Genomic DNA, 26,113 nt, shown 5'->3' on the forward strand with positions numbered 1-26,113 from the left:
GATTACAGTTTTAATGTTTCTCTGAATCTATGGCAAAACAGTGTAAGGGCATAAGAGAAAATTGTCAAAAGGAAATTATACAGTTAAACAAATGATATGTTTTCAGGAAGAAGTTTACAAATTCATGCTGAGTTTATTTTTAGTATCATTTGTAGTTTGACTGCTATTGTGTGATATACTGAAGAAAAAAACCCATTTGTTTCTACATAAATATGTTTACAGAATAAGTACTACATAAAGTTCAATTAATAGGAAGTTTTCTGGTTGACACATCATCATTTCAATACTTCCTTAAACATGTTCAAACAATGTTTTAATAATATGGCAGAGTTTGAAATGATACACAAATAGATAGTCAACATGTTTTTGTAAAACCCTAATGTATTTATTTTTTTAATTTAGTCTATAACATTATATTTTTGAGAAAATAATTATAATGAATCTTTTATTTATATATGATTTGGAAAATAAAAGCACAAGACATTATAAAACAAAAAAATGTAAGCCAAGAAAGAATAAATCCTTGAATGCTCATGGAGCTTTATAGCAAAATGGGACCCCAAAAAGAACACCCAAATCCATCAAATGTCAGCTTTGTACAAGAAAGGTGAAACCTTAGTGCCTTAATTGAACCAACACATGAGTGGGGAATTAGATAAGTATCATATAACTGAGGTCATGTCAGAAGGAATGGGCTGATAATAGTATTAGAGACAAGCAATCTGCCGGCAGAGATATCAACCACAAACTAGAAAATTAAAATAACACTTTATAAATTGTTGGTATCTAAAGCACTTTTCTGGATTCCATAAATACCAGATCACTACTTTATAAGAAAAACAGTCCTGATTGTAAAGCAATAACTTAGAATGATGATGTAAAAAAGTAGGCATTTAACATATAACACACAAAGGAACATCTGAAATAGGTTGGACTACAGGATCAAAATTTGAAAAGTTGCTTTTCTTTACATTGATTCTAATTTATCTATACACTTGTTCTACTGATCTACTTCATGTTAAAATCAATAGTGTTCAAAATAAAACTTGATATCGCCACAAACATATCAATTATCATAATCAAATTATACAAATAATATTTTTCAGAAAGAAGTTTATGAATTCATGCTGAGTTTATTTTTAGTAACATTTGTAATTTGAATGCTATTGTGTGATATACTGAAAAACCCAGTTTCTTTCTTCATAATATGTTTACAAGCTTATGGTACTTTTAAAATAAAGTTCAATTAATAAAAAGTTTACTGTTTGTCACATCAATATTACAAAACATTCTTTAGCAATATTCTTAATACTATGATAGTTTAAAGTAAAGCAATCAAGGCATACATGAGATGGTGTGCAATATGTGCAAAATTGCAGCTTTTCCAAAGATTCAACCTTTAAATGAAACATAGTTAAATAGTTGATTGAAAAATTGATTTTCCAGACCCCAATGAAAGTTGAATTAGAACTTTTTTTCTTTGTAGTCTATCAGTTGAGGAATATACCTTTCATAACAAATTGTATTAATATGGAAATATTAATATATCCTAAGACTTATTGATGAATTTGGTAAATTAAAAACCACAAAAAAATAACAAACTTAAAACTTTAAAAGTCAAAAATGTATCAAAGCTTAAATACTGTAAATTGACCTTATTGACTAAATGAAAACTTAATTCCCTTAGGATCAGCTCTACCAGAGTAAGTTTGAATTATAGTTTCTTAAATTATCAAAATTGTGTTCAAAAAGGGAATTTGAGAATCAGGTCAGTATAGAACACATGAACAAGTAAGCTAATTGATACCCATTAATGGTATTGCATTTCACCAGCAGTGGAATCTACCCCGAGTGCTTGTGAAAATAACATTTTACATTTTTTTAAATTTTGTGTGTTTTTACAGGATTCATACAGGATAAATATACAAATATCTATGTTATTTTTATGAAAAGTTTCAGGGAAGGCATTACATTAATTCATTCACAAAAATAAAACCGAAATGCTTTAGCTAAAAACTTTTATATTTTAACATTTTAGGGTATCCTAAAAGTAGGAACAGAGTAATAAGACTAACGTGTACTTCTTTAAAGATTAAAATTATCATTTTTAGCACTTTCAAACCATTTAAATTAGTATTAGCAAATACATATACCAAAACTAATACAAATTTTAATAATTCTTTTTAATAAATACTTTTGATTTCCATTTTCAGTAAAACTAAGGGACAACATAAAAAAATGCACAATGAATCAACTATTTTTTTTAAAACAGAACATATTTAACTGAAGGTATGCAGCACGCTAGATCAATATTTTACCTATTCATAAGTAATTAAACAGTATCTCATGTAAATACTTATGAAAGGAGGTGTTGGGCTTACATCAGTTAGACAAGCAACCCAATGACAAAAAAGTCCATCAGATATACCTAGTTGTCACCTAGATAGTGATGATCAATGCAAGCAACTCACTGATAATTACTGGGTACAAGTGTTTATGTATTGCCATGTATTGCCATAGCATGTTATTTTTGTTCAAAAATGACAAACGGATTAGACACAAATTTTTCAACTAAAATACGACTCTCCAAATACAGTAAACAGATCAAAGTTTTGTACATTGAATTGAATGAATGAATATTTTATGAAAGCAAATTCAATTCAATGTACAAAACTTTGATCTGTTTACTGTATTTAGAGTGGTATTTTAGTTGAAAAATTTGTGTCTAATCCCATTGTCATTTTTGAACATTAAAATATGTTCAACTAAACTACTGTACCAAATACAATAAAGAAGAAAATTATGCAATTTTTATTCAATACTCATGTCTGTTTGTGAACAAGAATGTGTCCCCAGTACACAGATGCCCCACTCGCACTATGTTCAATGGACCGTGAAATTGGGGTAAAAACTCTAATTTGGCATTAAAATAAGAAAGATCATATCATAGGGAACATGTGTACTAAGTTTCAAGTTGATTGGTCTTCAACTTCATCAAAAACTACCTTGACGTGGGACAAACGAACGAACAGACCCACAGACCAGAAAACATAATGCCCCTCTACTATCATAGGTGGGGCATAAAAGGCAATTACACCTTAGTTTTTTAATGACAACAAAAACACCCACTTTCATTGAAATTGATTGAGCGGTAGATGGTCACGTGCAATTTCAATAATGTCAGAAACACACAGATCAGTTCAATCTAGTGAAGAAAGTGTTAGGATAACAATGATATAATTATACAAATAATATTGTTTTCAGGAAAAAGTTTACAAAGCCCTGCTGAGTCTATTTTTAGTAACATTCATAGTTTGAAAAACAGTTTGGTTCTAGATAAATATGTTTACAAAATTGTAGTACATGTACTACATAAAGTTCAATCAATAGGAGGTGAACTGTTTGTCAAAACATCCCAATACATCTTATAGAGTAGATTTAAACAGTGTTATATTCATTTATCATATATTAGGAAGTAAAACATAAAAAGTAAATGAATACATTATAAGGATGCTGTTTCTGCCATCCATGATGTTATTAAAATCAGTGACATTTGCAAAGGACTTTATCAAACCCCTAGCACATATCACAGCATGCTTTTGTAAAAACATATAAATACAGTAGTTGTATTTGAGGTACATGTATATACTAAAGTGTATATGAAAAGGCTTTGTCAATGTAACACACTCTACCAATAGAGCTCTTGAACATATATTGGTTTCTGTTAAGGATCTCTTGATTTAAGTGGTCTCTAATGTTTCATGTTTTTGATAGATTTTCCCAATTGTATATCTGTCGGCTGTTGGAGACTTTATATATATTCCCCTCTAGACGTCTTTTGAATATTTTTAACATTAGCTTGGGATCTTATTGATGTTGCATTTCCTTTCTTTCATAACTATAAAGGTCAGTTGCATTTCTTTTCTTTTATTACTATGAAGGTCATTTCATAACTTTCTTTTATAACTATGAAGGTCATATCATAACTTTGAAGGTCATTTCATAACTTTCTTTTATAACTATGAAGGTCATTTCATAACTATTTGTTGTGCATATCACACTCATATAATTTATTTATTTATCATGTGAAGGACAAATATTCAGCACAGAGAACACATGCTGAGTTTATTTTTAGTAACATTAGTAGTTTGAGAGTAATAACATGTGATAAACTTAAGTAAAAGAATAACAATTGTTTTCACATAAATATGTTTACAGTAGGTGCTGCATGTATGAATGCATTATGTTCTATTTACATGATTAACAGGAAGTTCAACTGATTCCAACACATACTTAATAAAGATTACATATATTCCATAAATAGGGGACATACAAATCAGGAAATTATAAGGGTGTTGTCAGATTACCTCCACTGACTATAGTCTTGGTTATAGTATATAGCTTTGAACTGATATTTTGACGACCTGTCAAATTTTTAATACTGCATCCTCAATTAGTACTATATTTCAGATATGATAGTGTGCATTTTTTATTTTTATTTTTCAAAAATAGACTGATTATTGTGATTAATGGTAAATTTGCAACCAGATATATGTTTCAGATTTCACAATTTGAGTTCTTCATCTTGTGATATTAATCCAACTGAGTTATTCACATTAAGGGCATACAATACAGTTACAGGGGAGGTAGTGACGTTGCTAACGTCAAATGTTATTTTCGTGACATCAAACTGTGACATATCTGGAAAAAATGCATTTTTCAACTATTTTTTTTATCATTCAAACTGACTTAATTTGAAAACGAGTACCACTATTTTTGAAAACGACATTTTGTTTCATTTTGAAGGGAGATTATGTGAACCAAATTTTATAAATCTGTAAATAGTGCAAATTTTTTAATGTTGATAAATAGACAGCAAAAAATTATGTTTTTTGATCAATTCATGACCATTTGATAAATATGATTTATTTCTGAATAAAAAAATGCATAAAATTGAATTTTTTGAATGCTTATAAAATACAGAAATTACAAATTATTTAACAAAAGCAATTTGTGTTCATCTTAAAACAAACAAGTGAAACTGCGAGCTACTGCTCACTGATGATACCCCCGCCCCAAGTGGATAATATTAATAGTGTAAAAATATGCAAGTGTTCGGTACACAGAAAGTTGTCGAGTGATGAATCTGAAAACGCATCACAGGATAAAGCTGATTTATATAAATCCTGAAACCAAATTTCAGAAATCCTTGTATTGTAGTTCCTGAGAAAATTGTGATGAAAATTTTCAACTTGGCTATCATGTGTAAAATCATACAAGTGTTCGGTAAACAGGAAGTTGTCAAGTGATCAATCTGAAAACGCATCACACGGTATAGCTGAAATATATAAATGTTGATAAAAAATTACAGAAAGGGTGGATGTGTAGTTCCTGAGAAAAATGTGACCAAAGTTTCATGGGACGGACTGACTGACGGACTGACGGACTGACAGACAGACAGAGGTAAAACAGTATACCCCCCTTTTTTGAAAGCAGGGGTATAAAAAGTTATGGCTTTCTTTCGAAAGGGAAAATACGGCCACAAATCTGCATTTTTATCAAATACATGTATACAAAATTTCAATCTCATTTAACTCAAAAAGTAGCACATGACGGTATATTTTTTATTACATATTTGATTTAATCAGGCAAAAAATTGCATATATGGAAATTTTCATTAAGCTGTAAATAAGGGATCAAAACTGTATTGTATGCCCTTAATAAAATCAGGCAATAATTGCTGAATTTACAGTATTTGATGTACAGCACAAATGCATTCATTTGTGTTAGCCTTCTGATGACAAAGACAAGTCCATCCCATTCACTTACTTTGGCCAAGCCTTCAGATAACACAGATAAAACTAGTGTCACCCCCATTTACTTACTTTGGCCGAGCCTTCAGATAACACTGATTAAACTAGAGTCACCCCATTTACTTGCTTTGGCCGAGCCTTCAGAAAATACAGATAAACCTAGTGTCGCCCCATTTACTTACTTTGGCCGAGCCTTCAGATAACACAGATAAAACTAGTGTCACCTCATTTATTTACTTTGGCCAGGCCTTCAGATAACACAGATAAACCTAGTGTCACCCCATTTACTTACTTTGGCAGAGCCTTCAGATAACACAGATAAAACTAGTGTCACCCCATTTACTTACTTTAACCGAGCCTTCAGATAACACAGATAAATCTACCGTCACCCTATTTACTTACTTTAACCGAGCCTTCAGAAAACACAGATAAACCTAATGTCACCCCATTTACTTACTTTGACATCTCCTTCTGATGACCCTGTCACAAAGTAATCCTCCTCTAAATCTATTGCCAGACATCTTATTGATGCATCATGGGCCTGGAATGTATGACGTAACTGTCGTTGACGGATATCAAAGATACAAATCTCTCCTTTCCTTCCACCACTGATCAGTAGTTGGTGATGAGGTGCATATACTAGGGCAGGACAGCCATGCTCATGACAAGTAAAAGCTGAAAAAGGGGTCAAAATACTCAAACTATTTATGATTTCTTTGAAATTATTTTTTCATGAAGTTATCAAGATCTTACCATTATGTGTAGGCTAATAAAATGTCTGTATATTTCACATTTAAAAGATACAGAAAATTCCAAGTCACTGAAGTATGATTGATGAGGCTGATTCATGTTTTCTGTTGAAACTGAACTAGGAAGATGTTACTGAACAGTCATACCATATATATCAACAGACCTTCATTTACATTCACAATTCCAAAATTCAATATCTGAACAATATACAAATTTCAAAGTCATTTAACCAACACTGAAGGGGCAGATATATTCATTTCAAATGTATGGATGCTATCTTTATAATAATCAAAGATTTAAGTTATTACTTTAAAATGTATTTGTTCAAAGCAAAATAGATTTTGAGTAGATGCCTTTGTTTAAGAAACACTTTGAAAGTAGTTAATGACAAAAGCAAACTTTATTGCAGCAAGATAAAAACAATACGATTTATAATGATTCACTATTTCTCCATATAATGGAATATCAGGTGGTGTCAAATAATTATCTAATGGCATGAAAAAAAGGAACTTAGTCTGGATTCTTCCTAAAAAGCTATAAATATTTCAATATATACCATGGACACAAGAACTTCTGGGTGGTAACAGTGTATCCCATAGACACACATTCCTACTTTCAGATGAGTGGCCACCAGTGGCTATCAAACTGGAAGATCCAACAAAAGCCACATCACTTGTTGTTTTGTTGTGGCATTTCAAGCTCTGAAATTATAATATCAACAATACTAACAAATGTTTGCCCCTTGGAAAATAATCATAATATAGAACTCTGTATTTCAATTTTCTTTTTGAACCCTAGAGTATTTGAAGCTTGGGCAACATTAAACACAAGTTTTACTGGTATTAACAAGCGAGTTCAACTGGTCATATAAAAAGATGGGTGTAATGCAGAACAGCTTAGTTTGTGGATTAGTAAGTCTGCACTAAAAGCAGAAATACTGTGATTATATCTACAAAGTTTAATGGAATTCTGTTGTGTGGTTTCAGAGGAGTTGCGATGACAAACTGTAACAGGAGAACATTAAAGCAAATAAGTTCCAAGGGGCTTTACTCCTAGAAAGAAAATTGAATCGTAATTTCCTGTCAATATGCACATCTCCATAGTATATCCTTATTATCTACAAAGTTTAATGACATTCTGTTGTGTGGTTTCAGATCTACCTTGACCAAAAACTTTAACCTTAAAGGGAAACTTTGCAAAAAAATCAAAAATTGATATTATGTTCATTCTGTATAAAAATGCTCAAATTCATAGATATTAAAGTTTTATTCCGCTAGATAAGCGACCACCATCGATTTTAAATTTAGAGTATCAATTCTACGGTTCCGCCATTTTGTCTTCTTTCCCGATTAATAAAAAAAGATATGTCTATAAACCACAAAGAAACAAAACCACAGTAACCGATGTAGTCGTAATTGCGTGTCGATATCTTGTCAATCGTATGGTTGTTTTATCCGACTAACTAACTTGATACGGAAAATATTCTTTAAATTACCATGGTCTGTTGTTTTTAAACTTGATATTGGAATTAGGTGAAAAGTCAAAGTTGAAATCATAAATAAGTGTTCCATGAAAATTGTTTTCGAAAATCTAATTTGTTCATAATTCTTTAAAGTAATAAACTGTTTTCAAATAAATTTTGATCTCCCCTCTTCTGATCACCAGCATGGCTAAAGGTATTACTTTTTAAGGTATTGTGAGGGGTGTGAGGTGACACGTCCAGGTATTCAAGCGATTTCCTGTCGGGCTTGCAAGTTCACGCATCGTTTCACTTCTGCAGGTATTGATCAGTGTACACGGCTGATAACATTTAACTTTCCATTTTGAACTATCAGATGTATAATATACAACTCTGTCTTACTTGTCATTACCAAACTCATACGCTTGTTTATAAATAACATTTCTGGTGTAAAGAATATTGTTCCTAAAAATATAAATAATACCCCAAAAAAAAGATTTGATGAAATTAAAATCTATTTAAATATTTTTTCCAAGGGTGAATTTGGGAAAATGTAATATATACTGATAGTCAAAAGTGAAGGACAGATTGGAACATACCAGAAATATTGATTTAAAAAAATGTACGCACTTGCCGATGAATCGTTTATACGAATGGATAGAAAGTTACGGAACTATAGCGCAATTTAAAATATAAACATGTATACATTGAACATAAGAAAAAAACATATATTCTGAATAAATAGGGGTAAAAGTGTTGTAAATAGACTAGTCCACATATGCCAAAAGTATGCACTAATCAATAGTCGATAGACTATTGTATACCAGAAGAAGAAGAGAACCAATTTGATTTAAATACAGGTCGATGTATAACTTTTGCTTTGGTTCATTGAAGTTGTGGACATAGTAAAATCACAGATTTATATTTCAATAAGATTGTTCTCGAATAGAGGAAGGAATTCGTCATCACAATTGTTATATATGCCACTGGACGAACGCTAATTATCCCGAAGGGATGTGAATATTTTGCTGGGAAATGTTTGAGTATCAAAGTTTCAAAATTTTCTTTCTTGGTATTCAATAACAGAAAAAAATAATAAATTACTTGTCCGCTAAATAGGGGTATTCTTGTCAGATGAAAGACTTTCAGTTATATTTAAAAAATAAGGAAATATGACATTAAATTGGTTCTGTCTTTTTTTTAAACATCGTTAAAAAGATGTGTGTCTAAGGTGAACGCCACAAGAACCCTGTAATACTAGTACGAGAGTATAGCATGTAAACATTCCTTCTCAATAATATGGTTGTACAGGAAATCTTTTCATACAGATTGACAACTCATTGTCCGATATGCATGTAATATTTGCCACATGACGCCCATAGTTCTTTCTACCATCATCATCTTATTCTTTGATATTGCTGTCAACATCGATGGTTCACACCCAAACAAAATGGGAGTAATGGACCTTCAGAGCTTCTCCGTGTTATACACTTGTGAAATATATAGACGAAATTTCTGCATTAAAATGAATATACATCTCACAAACAGGATTTTCAAATAACGATTTTGAGTAATCACCTTACAAACCAATATAAACGTATGGCAAGATATAACCATGAAGGAATTTAGTTTTTGTCAGACACAAGAACTCATCACTATCATAAACGTATACGTATATATGCATACAATTTCAAATATCAAGAACAAGCGGTCGATGTCGATAGTGCGTTTTCTAACTGTTCGAGTTAGACATGTCACTTGTTCATTCTTGAAAGCCTTCATATTCCCCGTCTAACGATGGGAACTGTTTCTGATTATGTTGACTATAAATGCTTGTATGGTAATTCTGTCGTTTATCTGTACAAGCGGTTGCATTTCCTCTCCTTTCCCAACAAACAAACGAACGAAACGCTACTAGTCTGCTTTCTCTGGAGCTCATCCTCAATGGCTCGTATACGTCGGGAAACTTACATGTATACTAATAATGATTGTTTCAAGAACAACGATGTATGGACGAACTATTCTAAATTCTTCAATATCAGTTATGCATGAATAAAATATAACTTTTATTACAACTACTATATGACTTATTTGGATTAATGACGGCTATCATGTTCAACACTGCACAAATATTATCATAGAATAAAAAAAAAATCCTCAAAAATCCTTAAAAAAAATAATGCCTTAGCTTAGATAATTGGTATTTTTTCACAAAAAGTTCGTGTAAATGATTGTCAAATGAATTTAATTATGTAACTTGTAAGAATAAAATGTTAAAAAGAAACTAAAAAAAAAATCATGTATGTTGTATTTTTTTATCAATTAAAAACTTTAAAATTGCAATAGTTTTATGAGCATTTAAACACAGCCAGATTTGAATACAAGTTAAGAAATTCCGGTAAAGTCAATGATATCAAACAGATGTACAATGGTATATCAAATTGGGTAATATTGCATTTAGTTTTTATTAAAGATTAAAACTACTATCTACTATTTTTTACCTCATATTTGAATCTTTACGCCAATTGCCGCTAAGAAAGTAATCAAAAATTGTTTACTTTTATTTTTATACATTTGCGGATTTACGAATCTGAATTTGATTTTCAATTAATTTACACAATTTAATTATTGAATCTTTATTCTCATCGTGTATTAAATCTTAGTGTATTAACATCGTGACATCATACTCTTTCTAATTTTTTCTGTTTATCCTTTCCAAATAACAACATTTATACCTGTGTACGCTTGAACTCACACCTGCGGCTAAATAGCTACAAAGTAAACGAATTGACCTCAAGCCGAGAAATATACAGTGACCTTTACAAAATAATATACACACTCTGCTCACACATTAGTTGCATTGAAATGATTATCAAAACAATAACGGTAAATAGAACTGAAATATTTTCAGTTCAATATCAGTAAAAATGTTCAATAAATATTTTATGAATAAAATCTCAACAATAATTAATTAAATTTATTCAAAAACATTTACTAGAGATAATTTTATAGGAGTTTAATTCAATCAATACAAAACGGTATATGCATATTTATTTTCGTTCATTATTATATTGTGGTTAATAACTACGACCATTCGTCAGCTGTGCGCTTTTAATTACGTATATTGTCGATAAGCTCTAAGAGTTAAACAGATTTTATTTTTTCCCAGAATTCAATAAATCGGGCTAATACGTCACGACCCACTCGAGAATTCAACCAAAAAAGTTACAGATACTTGATTTTCTCCGTTATTAGAAGGAATATAAATTTAAAACTTTGCAAATGTGTTTTTTTATTTTAAGATGAACATAATTAGATGATAAGTAAAAAATCGCGGAATTTCCCTTTAAACTGGCACTTTCATTTTTTAAGTTCAGTGGACTGTGAAATTGGGATCAAAAGTCTAATTTGGCTCTAAAATTAGAATGATCATATCATAAGGAACATCTTTACTAAGTTTCAAGTTCTCTGCCAAAGTAAGTAAATGGGGTGACGCTAGGTTTATCTATGTTATCTGAAGGCTCTGCCAAAGTAAATAAATATTTATTAATGTTGTTAAAGAAAAAGAAAAAAGAACTTTAACCTGAAGCAGGAGGAATGGACACACAGACAAACGAACGGATGGAGAGACCAAAAAAAATAATGCCCCTCTACTATGGAAGGTGGGGCATAAAAAGTTTTCATACAATTCTGTTGTGTAGTTTGAGAGGAGTTGCGATGACAAGAAACAGGACAGACAGACAGACAGATGAACAGGTCAAAAACATTAAGGAATAATTCATTGCAGCTGAAGAATTTGTTTTCATCTAACCATGAGTTGGGCATTCATATTAGATAATAAATTATCTTTTGAATTTGTCCACAAACATTTTTACATAACATCCCGCGAATATTACAAAAGATGTTACTTACATTCAGACTTTACTGATCTAGGTTTGTCAAATTTATTCCTTGGTGCAAACATTCACTGATGTTTACAAAATCTGCTGGTGAATATTACAATAACATGTTTAATATGCTCTTGTAAGTAATCTTACCATAATTGGCTTGTTAAAGTTACTTCCAAGTCCAACCTGCCAGAGACATACATCTCCTTCACTGTCACTTACACAACACTAAAAGTAAAGGGAACATACTGTAGTTTCATTTATTTTCATGGATACCAATGTTCGTTGATTGAGGATACAAGTTGTGACATTTTCATAGATATATGATTTCATGGTTTTGTCAAATTGGATAATATATCACTTTATTGTCTACATCACATTGATATCTAGGGGTTCAAATGATTGACAAATAAATTACCAACTGATTTGCTAATGCATGGCATGATTCATTATTCCCTAAATGCTTTATACTAAGAGCTTCAAATGGGCTTTGCCATTTAACCACTGAACCCTATGGGATACTTTATTACACCAGTGTCATCAAGAAACATCTTCACTAATATTACTTGTATTTGCTATTCTATATGAGCTAAAGATATGGTTTACTTCTTTCAAAATAAATATGTTGGTAATAACAAGTCTTATTACCTTCTTTTCTAACTATTCAAAATATATTAATAGTCTCCCATAAAAGAGATTTCCTTTATCATTGGCAATACTATTCCTACCTTGTTTCCTTGACTGCTAAACATAACTTTGGTGACTTTAGGGAAAGTTCCTGGCTGTCTAAGCATAGCTAATGGTTGAATATGACCCCATTCATACAATCTAACACTCCCATCTGTACTGCCAGTTAGATCTGTAAATACAAATGTATGAATACCATTCCATTTTTTTATATAAATAAGGCCGTTAGTTTTCTCGTTTGAATTGTTTTACATTGTCTTATCAGGGCCTTTTATAGCTGACTATGCGAAATGGGCTTTGTTCATTGTTGAAGGCTGTACGGTGACCTATAGTTGTTAATGTCTGTGTCATTTTGGTGTTTTGTGGATAGTTGTCTCATTGGCAATCATACCGCATCTTCTTTTTTATATGATAAATAGATATTGATATCAGTAAAAAAAGATATAGTATGTAGTTCTTTGCAACTGTCAGTTTGCTAATATAACTTAGTGCTGTAGGTTTGATTAACTGGTAAAGAATACATAAAAAGTATTTCAATTAGAAAACTAGCAGTTTTATTTTTTAGATATGATTTTATTTTGGACAGTGTATATTACAGCATATAAAATTGGTTAACTGTACATCAAACAGAACCCAGCTTTCTTATGAAGGATTAACAATGCATTTCAAAAGAGACAAACTCAACAAATACACAAACATGCACTGGCATACTATGATGAAAGAAATTTACATTTGTCATAACAGAACTTTTAGTGACTTACTATACTATATGACTTTTGCTCATTGTTGAAAGCTGTAAAATGACCTGTTGTTTACATCTTTGTGCTTTGGACTGATAGATAGTTGTCTTAGTTGCAGTCATACCAAATATTGTAATGTGTGTTCATTGAAGTTGAAATTGTAAATTCTGGAATGTTAACCCTATATATTGTTCTTATCAACAAAACATCAGATTTATTTCTGAATTCTACAGTTTACACAGCAATGAACAGGGAATTATTTTTAATTATGGAATTTGCTTGATTCTTGTTATTGAAATTTTTAATAAATTTCATGTTTATTTTGTACTGAAATGTTCTGTGTTGTGCATAACACTTTCTATAATACAAAGAAAATAGTATATTTTCAATAGAATGTACTGTGCCACCCACAACACTATCTAACCAAAATACATTGTAAGGAAAGTGTTATTAACCGCTCAAAAGATCATAATACCAAATAAACATGGAATTTATTAAAAATTTTAAACACAAGAAATTATGCAAATTCCATAATTAAAAATAATTCCAAGTTCAAATAATAGCCTGTTATATATAAATATATATGATTTTGTTTGTTTGATAAAAATGAGGAGCACATTTTATACTTTTCTCAGGCTTGTCATATTTAACTCTAAATGACGAAAAAAGGTGAGCAACCAATTTATAACATTACACTATAATATAGACTTACAGTGAGGTAGATTTGGATGAGATCCTATTCTTCTAACACCAGCTACAGGTCTTCTCAGAATCTATCAAATAGATATAAAATGTTATTAGTTTCTGTACAAATTATAATGTAATAACAGGGATCACAATGACCTATTGTAATGTGAGGGTGTGCAACCTTTAAATTCCCATGCTTATTTTGGGTCTGCATGCAAGTGTTGACAAATATATTCTGAAATGATTTTCACAATATCTTATTTTTACAATATTATTTGCTGAATTCAAAGAATATCAGTGCACTATATTGGTCCATCTCCAGAAGATAATAAAGTGATAATGTTATAGTAAGCACTTTATACTTCTTGGATTGTAAAGAATTATTCATAATTAATGATTTTAAAGATTAAATTTGTCTAGCTTAACTATGGAATGCTGCTATCTTATGCAACTATCACTTTTAAATATCATTTCAAACATCAACACAAACATATAACAACTAACTAACATTACGTTTCAAACTACATTTAAAAAATGTTGTAAAAATATATATTCTATAAGCTGTATTGCTTCTGAATAAAGTGTTATTATGATGTCTAGAAGCTATTCCTAAAAAAATAAATTACAATTTAATACTATAATATGAAACCGTTTTTAATGAATATGAAAAAGCATCCCCCTGGAAAATTGTCCATCATTTTTTTCCTCTGAAGATTGAAATAATCCATGGTTGTATGCGAAAACATTTATCTAAATTTAGAGAGTACTTAAAAAAATTTAACTAATTCTGGATTCGAAATTTGGAGAGGACACAATGAAAAATAACAGTGGCATTCTCATGGCATCACCAAATAGATGACAAACCAATTGACAATAGTATACCCTGTGCAACTTTATACTGTGAGGTAGGATATATAAATGTTTGATTGTTGGTTGATGATTGATTAGTGGCAAATTTTTTATACATATTCAGAAGTATTCCTTATAATTAAATATAAACTGAAATGTTATCTCATTTACAGGCAACTTTCCTGCTTATTTGAAAACTTTTAATTGAAGTTTTTATTTATTTAATTTATCTTTTTTGTTGGAAAAAGGGGAGGGATGATTGATGGGTTTTCTTGGGATGTATGGGACTGCTGTTATAGATATTTGGGACTGTTTTTGGAGTGATGCTGTGATTAAAAGAAAGTTTGTCTCTCAAGTGTGAACCTGCAGAAATATTAAGGTCTGATTGTAATTTAAAAAAATATTTTGGTCCCATGCAGTGAATTTTCATGGATGTTTGAAGACAAAACTGTGATTTTCTGTAATGAACACTATCAAAATAACTTCCACATGCAGAGTTAATGCCCATATAAGGCTATTTACAAAAACATGACTAATTGTTTATTGTCCTTGAGAATTTTTTGTGTGTATATTTTCCCCATTTTAAATCATATTGACTCACTGGTACTGAATAATTGATCGATATGTTTTTAATTTCTCAACCCTAGTTTATATTAATGTATGCAACTACCTCTGATATTAAGATCAAATACTTCCTGCTTGATTGAAATAACTCTAGCGTGAATTAAGCATTTTTCAGATGACATTCAAAATGTACAGCAGGTTTGTACTTTTGATTCTGTTTACTGTAAACATGGCTTCGAGGGGGTATGGTGTCAAGGGTTTCAAGGATATGTGAAGTCAGTGTGACGACTTCAGTTCATGATTTTTCTCCACAAGGGGTTTCATGTTATGTCATCACAATAAAAATAACAAACAATATCATATAACAATCTTTTGATGTAAATTTTTATAAGAAAATAGAAAATAAACTGAACGCAGTGTTCCTTAATAAATCCTAAAAAATATGATTTTAACAATTTAAGAAATAATTAAATAGAATAGGTTCGTTTTTAGAAAGTACAGAAGTAGTGGCTGTTTCTGAGATATGTACATCATACATTTTTTTGTATTTCAAGTCTACAATTGACATTAAAAAAAAGCTTACCTCAGATTTACCAATTAGTTTGAGAGAATGTATATGTATATGATATTAATGAATATTTGTAACCCTGATATCACTATATCCTCTCTTACAAGTTGAAGGCAAAGGTGATAGATTGTTGAGTTAATTTAATTTTACACATTTCATTCTTGGAAGAACAACAATTATTGTAAAAGTATAATGAATCGGTGCATAACAAAAATGATATCAAAATAAATTAAATTAAGCAACAATTGTTAGTATACATCCTTCAATGGTTTAAAATTATTATACCTAAAAATATACTAACAGACAGATGGATAGAGGTGAATCTGAACAACTTAAATATTATTATGCACATTTATCACTTCAGAAACCTGTGATTTACAGTGACATAATTTATCATAAATGTTTTTGTAGTTATACAAGATCTTTCTAAGAAGAACATACAGTGGTTTCCACTTTTGTTTCTATCTAAAATTTCTATAAGAAATGGACTTAATTTAATCATGTGAACTATTGATCATATTGTTCAAAAATGTTCCTTTTGTGTACAAGAGTAAGAATAAACTTTCACCTAATCAATCCTGCAAGTCATTATGTTAGTGTGTTATGTTTTCTGTTATTGTGCAACGTTTTCTGTTATGGTGTAATGTTTTATGTTATGGTGTAATGTTTTATGCTATTTTTCTGTTATTGTGTAATGTTTTATGTTATTTTTCTGTTATTGTGTAATGTTTCTGTTATTGTGTAATGTTTAATGTTAGTGTGTTATGTTTTCTGTTGTTATGTAATGTTTTATGTTATGGTGTAATGTTTTATGTTATTTTTCTGTTATTGTGTAATATTTTATGCTATTTTTCTGTTACTGTGTAATAATCTAATTTTGGATGTAATGCATCTTCTGATTGGCTGATGTTGTTTTGTTTATCAGCTAGTAGACATAAATTAGACATGTGACTTTGATGTTATCAACATTTTTTCATGGTTTACGTCGGTTTAAAATGGAATTTAAAATTAAATTATAGTAATAACTCATATTTTTTCTTTCTATTTAAAATAACATAGGAATGTGGTGCACACTTTAAAATAACCCTCTACGCAGGTTATTCAGTGTGCAACACATTTTTTATGTTATTTCTCCATAGACAGAAAAAATATTACAGTCATTCCTTAAATGTGCTCTGTTATTTTTCTGCTATTGCACAAAATTTTATGTTATTGTGTAATGTTCATGTTATATGTTATATGTTATGTGTAATTTTTTATGTTGTTGTGTAATATTTTAAGTGACTGTGTTATGTTTTATCGTAAGGTTTTATGTTTTGTGTAATGTTTAATGGTAATGTGTTTAATGTAATTGTGTAATGTTTTATGTTATTGTGTAATGTTTTATGTTATTGTGTAAAGTTTAATTTTATTGTGTAATGTTTTATATTAATGTGTTTAATGCAATTGTGTAATGTTTTATGAAATTGTGTAATGTTTAATTTTATTGTGTAAAGTTTAATGTTATTGTGTAATGTTTTATGGTAATGTGTTTAATGTTATTGTGCAATGTTTTATGGAAATGTCACACAGTGTAATGATTTATGTTATTGTGTAATGTTTTAAGTTATTGTGTAATGTTAGCATAGTTACTCTATAAGTTAGTTTTGTTAATAAATTGATAATTTTAAGGTACTTACAACCAATGGTTCTGGGTAATGGTTTGATATCTAAATATACAACTGGTAACTTAGGCTAGTTCAACATTTTGTGAATGACTTAGGAAAATTCAAAATTTGGTGAAAGATTTATAACACAAATTTACTCAATGACAAACTTTGTTGAATACATTGTCATTAACCATAAAACAGACATTACAATTATATGTATGAATAGGACTCTTAAGAGATGCTTTGCTAAAACATTACCATGAACTGCAAAAAATCTAGCAAAGTAAAACCTAAGGATGGCATATTTTTAATAATGTTCACATTATAATGAACATATATACTTAGATTCAAGTGGATGTGACCTAAAGCTAATTCTTAACTGAAACAGATACACTGATTGGTAAATTTGATTTGGCATAAAAAAAATATTAAAAAACCCAGCTGTTTTGTAAGCCAAAACAAACAAAATTTTAACTCAGGGTATTATCAAGTTTGTGGAAAGGGCTGACATCTATATATGTCTAATACTTTAGACACATTTGATATAGAGTTTGTTCATCTATTTGATTGATCTAAATTCTGATAGATCTAAAATAAAACCTGAATTATCAGTCAGGGGCATTACTTAAGCAAGTAACAATCAAAATTACCTATACAAGTAATGTTGAAAACAAGGCTAATTTAAATATAACTTATATAAGTTATTTTTCTGAATATTATTTTTATAGGTGTCCAAGAATACAGATTTTACTAGCTTTAAATAATTTTCACAGTTATCTGGTTATTTTTCCCTTGATATATAAAAACTAATTCTTTAGAAACACTAATTAACTTTCCAATGCACTTAATTTTCATACTGATGCTTCTGGGTCAAAGATTGGTCTCTTGGGACTATTAAATTATCATTTTCCTCTCAAATCTTGAAGGTAGACTGATATCAAGAGATATGTACTTGTGAATTAATTAAGACCTGAAGTTATTTATAATTTGTAACCTAAATCAATTACATATGTGCCAGGGCTTCCAAAAAATATTTGAGCCAGCCGGACATTTCATATAGCTGTCCAACTACTAATTAGTAATTAGCCTTGATTAAAATTAAAAAGTATTGAAGAAGTTGTTGTTTTGATAGTAACTAATCATCATGTCACATTTATGACCGGAAATGTGTTGATGTTAAAGGCAAAAAGTGACTGTCAAAAAATTGTGAATTATGTAAAAATTACCGAAAAAGCCTTGAAAACTTAAAAGTATATGACCGTTTCATGCTTTGCCCAGCCGGTCTTTTACCGGACATTATATAAATGACCGGAATATATTACCGTTTTGGAAGCCCTGATATGTGCCTTAGATAAGTGTAATAGCTATTTTTTGCAAAAATGTTTAAAATAACTTATTTAAGTAATATTTTTGTCCTTATTTTCAAAGTAACCCTTTATCTCTATACTCCTCTCAAATCTGATAAATTCATTATTTTATGATATAAAATGCTGTTTAAAATCATGAAAACTACATTTAGTCTATGTTTCTATTGAAAATTAAAATAACTCTCTTAAGTAATTTTATCATTTTTAAAATTAAAAATTACTTATATAAGTAATTAAAAATAAATACTTGTTTAAGTAACGCCCCTGACTGATTATAGTTCCAATTTATCTTTCATCCTAATTCTGTTTTGTCATTTTTAAAATAAATATTTTAGTCTTTTAACACTTCACAGTTATATTCTTTGTCATGCCAGTCAATTAAACTGATCTTACTGCATATTGTAAACAATTCATTGTAAACAACAGGATAACTATAGTTTAACACAAACTTGACAAATACTAATTAGATTTATATCTAAAAGCAGAAAAGTGAATAATTTCCTTGACCTATCCTCAAATAGGTTAGACGTTCCTTAAATAAATCAAAATATTCCTCAAATAGATCAAAATATTCCTCAAATAGATCAAAATATTCCTCAAATAGATTCAAATATTCCTCTAATAGATTCAAATATTCCCCTAATAGATTCAAATAGTCCTCTAATAGATCTGTATGTTCCTCAAATAGATTTGATGTGTTAATTGAACAAGTAAATAAGATAATCTTTGTTGTTGTGTATAACCTGAAAAATCCTTCAATTCTCTCCTTCACCTATCCTCCTACAGTTCCTATATAGATATGAACAAAAGGTCAATGATACAAGTAAACACTGTTTGGTTATATATTATACAAACTATTCTTGTCTGCATTTTAATTATTCAGAAAGTAATTTATTTTTTATTTTTTTATAATCCTTCCTTTATGATCCTTCTAATTCAACTCCATAGAAATTTATATTAATGAGCCATTTATTATATATGTATAACTGAATTTTATTTACATAGACATGTACATGTATTTGAATTGACAAGTCATTAAATTCATCTGAATGCATGACAATTGCAACTATAACCTCTAACTGCATAGCTATAATTAATTTGAATTGAATTTCTGATGTTTTAAAGTATGGAAACTGCTTATAGAGTTGTTTCCCTTTCTATTACATCAAATAAGAAATACATTCAGACACAACAAAAATCTAATGAAAAGAAAACTAACTTTACATAGTAGATTGAAACAAATGTGATAATTTAACAAATTGTACAACATTTTTAAGTTGATAAATTAACAAAGTATACAACATTTTTAAGTTGATAAATTAACAAATTGTACAACATTTTTAAGCTACCACTGACAACAATGATCTACCACATTACAACAGAATTTACCGTTTTAAGTAGACGACGACTTCTGTCCAAAATTTTTTGTGAGAATTGTGGGTTGGTTATCCCTGGTATATGTATACTTTTACCCTAAATAGCAAATCAATATTTCAATGATTTAGAAATAAACAGACTCAATGCTATATGTATTATTTGTAAAGTCAGGAATTGATTCGTTGAAGTAATTAAGTTATCAATATGTAATGCAGACAATCAGAATAAATGATCAAATAAGAAGACGTATAATTAACCATGGTGCAATTCTCAATATGCTCTATAATGGCAATTTTTAAGAACTTCAGAAAGGGACAAATTTCATAATTTTTCTAAAAACCACCAGCTCATCATGTATCCATGATACATGTACATATATATCCCATGAACATTTCCAATTGTAATCTTAAATTTCTCCTATTCTGATCTAGATCTGTTACACAAACTCTAACTGGCTTTGTAGATTTGTAGTTGGGATGTATAACAACTAAAATAACAATCAATCAAATATTCAGAATCTCTGCATAATATTGAAAAGCATATGTTTATCAGTACAAGATGAAAGATTCATATAATTTCATAGAAATACAATTTTCTAAAAATTATGGTTGTACTGAGAAATTGGTATATTTTTTCCCTGTGATAGAGCAGTTATGCAGGACACAATCAGCATGTTATCAGTGGATTTAATTCAGACAGCCTTTAGTGGAGTTGTTTTAGAAGAGATGTGCTAGAAACAGTCTGCATGGTATCAGAAGATATGTGCTAGATAGACATTAGTAGAGTGGTTTCAGGGAATATATGCTAGACACAGTGGATATAGTTCAGACAGCCATTACTAGAGTCTTTTCAAAGGATATGGCTAGACAGATGAAAGTAGAGAGGTTTCAGATGAGATACTAGATACAGTCAGCATGGCATAAGTGGATATAATCCAGACAGCCACTAGTAGAGTGTTTTAAAAGGATATGGCTAGACAGATGAAAGTAGAGAGGTTTCAGATGAGATACTAGATACAGTCAGCATGGCATAAGTGGATATAATCCAGACAGCCACTAGTAGAGTGTTTTAAAAGGATATGGCTAGACAGATGAAAGTAGAGAGGTTTCAGATGAAATACTAGATACAGTCAGCATGGCATAACTGGATATAATCCAGACAGCCACTAGTAGAGTGTTTTCAAAGGATATGGCTAAACAGATGTTGTAGAGTGTTTTCAAAGGATATGGCTAGGCAGATGAAAGTAGAGAGGTTTCAGATGAGATACAAGATACAGTCAGCATGATATCAGTGGATATAATCCAGACAGCCACTAGTCGAGTGTTTTTAAAAGGATATGGCTAAACAAATGTTGTAGAGTGGTTTCAGAGGATATTAGCTGGACAAATAGTCAAAAGGTTTCAGAAGATATATCATATGTCACACAGGCACTATTAACTAGTGTTTGTAGAGGAGATATGCTAGAAACAAAGTCAGTATGGTCTCAAAGAATATGGGCTAGCCATACACAGCTAGATTGGTTTCAAATGAGATATATGCTTGACAAATTGCCACTTGGTGTCAGAATATTTCAGCTATAGTCACAAGTAGAGTGATTTCAGATAAGATTTGCCAGACAAAAAGTCCAGCATGGTTTAAAGGATACATGTGCTAGAGTTATTTCAGAGCACAAATACTAGAGTTAGAAGGTTTCAACAAATTTGCTCAAGGAGGTTTCATAGAAAAATTGCTAGACAAACAGTTAGCATGGTTTCAGAGAATCTTTAGACATATGATGGATTTTTTTACATAAAAAATTAAAGCATGGATTAATTAATAAAAAACAGGGTTGTCAGAAAAACACAAAAGCCAAGCCATGCATGGATTCTTCCAAAGATGAATTGTTCTTGGTGATGTGGTTATTTAACAGTATGCTTCATGGGAACAGTGTTGGTTTATGTAATTCACTAAAGGGAACAGTGACGGTTTATGTAATTCACTAAAGTTATACATGAACATCACTTAAATCTTTCAATTTTCACACAAAAAAAATCCCAGCACAAGTGTCCTCTCTTTCTCTTAAAAAAATAGAGATTGGAAAAATGAAACCTTTTTAAAAATGACCTATGAAATTTTAATTTTTTAAAAGATTTTCAAGGTCCTGTTTTCAGGTTTTTTAAACAGAACTTAGTATTTCTTGACTAAAGAGATAGCATGTATTGATACTACTGATGGACTTAGAGCAAAGCTGCACTACTACAAATACTAGCCTACAGAAAGAGTACACATCTATCACATAAATACTCACTATAGATTTGTTCTATTGGGAAAAATAAGATTACTTTTTCCATTGTTTGAAATACCGCTAGTATCATAAAATACTCATTAATTGAACAAAAACAATGGAAATCTTTGGTTCATTAAACTGTATAACATATAAATCTGCTAATTGTTTATTTACACTTATACCAGATACAGTATTAGATGACTGGTTCACTCCTCCACATTATTCTGAATCTGTGTTCTTTCCAAATTAAACATTGAGAAATGTTAATGAACTTCAATTTACAAATTCAATTTTAGCTTTCATGGTCTCCAAGTTAATAACAAAATCTAAAAATGGTTTATAAAGCCATCTGAAAGGGTTTTACACCTGTCTATCTATATATATAATATTTATCACCCTCAATTTTACCATTAGTACATAACATAATATTAAAGTATTAAGTCACCATCTTTTATTCACAAAACAAATTTCATAAGCTTAGAGGGGGTAAGTATCATTTAATTTTGTTTTAATCATTTTTAATAAACAATTTTCAATATTATATAAATCAAATTCAAAAGGGTTTCGTTTCTAGTGCAGACTTCATTGAAAAGTGATTTTTTAAAACAAAGTAAACAATACTACTAGTTACAGATTGTCTACTAACCATGTTTGTTGATCTCCCTGTCATGGTTGACTGAACACCAGATGTAGGAGTTGAAGCTCCTGTTTGAGGGCTTGAGTTTCCTTGAGACTGCCCATCTGAATGGGTTTGGACTACATAGAAGTCTACAATCTCCCCTGTGGTACCTTGGTCTGGACTGAAATATAAAACAAATGATTTTTTTAATGTATAAGGTCTGGTCATCTGGGTATCACATCCTGATCTTGGCTTTAATATCAATCAAATAAAAGAAGCCGACTTTATTCTTTTAATATTTCTTAGATTGGGGCATTAAGGGCATATGATACAGTTATAGGGATGGTAATTATGTAAATAAATGACTAAATTTTCACCCCCATTTTCTCAAAAAAAAGTGCATGAAAGTATATTTTTAATGATATGTTTACATTGAAGAGGAGAACAATAGCTTATATGCAAATTTTCTTAAAAAACACTGTTGCATCAAAAGTGTATCATATGCTCCTTAAAGCAGCATTATAAAGCTTGTGATATGCATGATATGATAAAGATTATATTATTTTTCTCACATTTGTATCAACAATCAATACTTTCAAAAGTGAGTCCATAGACAATATCTAGTTTCTTTATAACAACTATTTTTCTAAGAGCTAAATATAACTAGAATCATTCATGCATACAATGTAGGTCAAAGTTAAAAAAAAATTTCAACATTACAACCAAAGATGTATCTTATTACTGTAAATTCAGAAATTATTGGGATGATTTTATTATTGCGAAAAATGCAACAGGGTTATAATCGCAATAATTTCACCTTGCTATTTGAAATTTTTTACATGAATTAAACAGGATTTTTCTGTAATATCACAAAAATTAAATTAGCATTTTAGTCTAAAATGACAAAACAGAAAACTAAATTCAGGCTATAATTTCTGAATTTACAGATACAAACTTTTTAAACTGTTCAATGTCCATCTCGTTCTCATCTTCTAACCAGACTGGTGGGTTTATCACTGGACCAACATCCAACTCAATGATTTCTTTCTGGGTTGATAATGCTAAACAGTTGGAATTAGCCTGTGAATAAAATATATTTCACAATCAATATGAAATTAGATATCTAATTAGCATAAATAAACATGCAAAATACAATTTTTTTTCCAAATTTAATGTAAATTGGTTCAACTTAAATTAGATATACATGTAGTACCAATAAACTAACATTTAGTTTACCTAATGCCATATTTATAGTGGTGAAGAAAATGTACTTGTAGGAGAAAATTTCACTTATGTACAAAAACTATAGAATTATCAGGAGTTTTTCTCATTAAAGTTCTGGTGAGTTGTCTTTCAAAAAAAAAGTATATCTTCGATAAGTATTCTCTTTCTTAAAGTTTGAGTTTGGCATCTATAAACATGCTAAATAAATTAAAATACATGTATCTTATTGTTTTTAATATATATATATCAAATTTCTGATTCTAAAGCTTCACCAATGGAATTATTTATCGAAAAAAATGAATAAGTTAGAACCGTGTGGGGTGTTTTATCGGTGTTTTTCTTATGAAGTTCAAGTATCTAATCAATTTTCCTCATTTAAAATAAATATGTTTTGTGAGTACTTGACATTCAATCACCACATTAATAGAGCAGAAAACAAAATAAACTTTAACAGACAATTGTCTACACAAACTGCATTCAGGAAATTTATTTCAGATACCGGTACTACTACATATCTTATATTAGGCTCCCTGCTCTTTTCACTTTCACAATCTTTTTTTTTTTATTTGCATCTACCAGCCATATTATAAAAAAAATATTTAAGAACTCCATACTAACATTTAACTGATCATCTTTAATCAATCTTTAATAAAAAGGTCTTTTGAACGGTACATTGGTTTTTTTTTAAACTTTATACAGTTCATGTTAGATATCTGTCACAATATAAAATAGCAAGGAGAAATACAATGTAAATGGGATGCCCTCGAATTCTAAACATGTTTAAGGTGGTACCTAACACTTGAACTAAAATTAATTTGGCTCATTTATTTTTTTTTAAATTTTGACAAAGTATTTACTTTGAACTTTTGACAAAAATATAAAAATTTCAAAAAAATTGAACCAAATTTTTAATCAGAAAAATTACACTGGTTATATAGCAGTTTGACAAAAACGTATTTTGATCATTGAGAAGCTTAATATTCCCTTGACAACAAGACGTCATTAAAACGTTCTGCTGATTTTACAGAATTATCTCCCTATAGTGTTAGGTACCACCTTAATTGTTTCAAAAGATAAGTGTTAGTCATACATGTTTTTTTCTTTTTAATTTTGCATAGGATCAAAGAAAAACAAGTAAATCATAAACAAATAAAAATTAAATTATGATTCATGCAAAATATAGTACATGCAAGAATAAATAAAATAAAAATCTCATGTGTATTTATCAAATAACATATAATCTATATTACAGTGGTATAATTTTTTAATCTTCAATTTTTATTTTTTTCAATTTTTTTTTTTCTTCATCCACCCTTACCAAAAATTAAACCATCAAACCATCCAGAAACAAATTGTCCCACTTACATAAACCACTGGATAAAGTGTCTGTAAGAAGTACTTAGATGATATACACATTGTTATATATTCTAACTACACTCTCCCTCCCCTACCAAACTATCTAGGAACAAAATTTGTGACATGTATTAACAATTGGTAAAGTTGTCTGTAAATAGAACTAGATGACATATACAATCTCTCTCAATACAACTTCTCTTCCGTGGTATTCCTCTCTACATAAAGGTGTTTTTAAAAAAATATCCCCAAAA

At 29.8% G+C, this 26,113-nt stretch overlaps 1 protein-coding gene across 1 annotated transcript in view; it reads right to left on the reverse strand.

The window, feature by feature from the left end:
* The window catches only part of LOC134714896 (dmX-like protein 2), a 102,197-nt gene that overhangs the window by 9,949 nt on the left and 66,135 nt on the right, over positions 1 to 26,113 (reverse strand). The window contains exons 42-49 of the mRNA XM_063576592.1: positions 24,238 to 24,362; positions 23,310 to 23,463; positions 20,410 to 20,493; positions 14,049 to 14,109; positions 12,638 to 12,768; positions 12,060 to 12,137; positions 7,120 to 7,264; positions 6,271 to 6,488 (exon numbers count right to left, since the gene is read on the reverse strand). Of these exons, the coding sequence (XP_063432662.1) occupies positions 6,271 to 6,488; positions 7,120 to 7,264; positions 12,060 to 12,137; positions 12,638 to 12,768; positions 14,049 to 14,109; positions 20,410 to 20,493; positions 23,310 to 23,463; positions 24,238 to 24,362 (996 nt within the window). The remainder of the gene's footprint in view (positions 1 to 6,270; positions 6,489 to 7,119; positions 7,265 to 12,059; positions 12,138 to 12,637; positions 12,769 to 14,048; positions 14,110 to 20,409; positions 20,494 to 23,309; positions 23,464 to 24,237; positions 24,363 to 26,113) is intronic.

Source organism: Mytilus trossulus, chromosome 4 (genome assembly GCF_036588685.1).
Source record: "Mytilus trossulus isolate FHL-02 chromosome 4, PNRI_Mtr1.1.1.hap1, whole genome shotgun sequence".
In the NCBI taxonomy this organism is placed as follows: Eukaryota; Metazoa; Mollusca; class Bivalvia; order Mytilida; family Mytilidae; genus Mytilus; species Mytilus trossulus.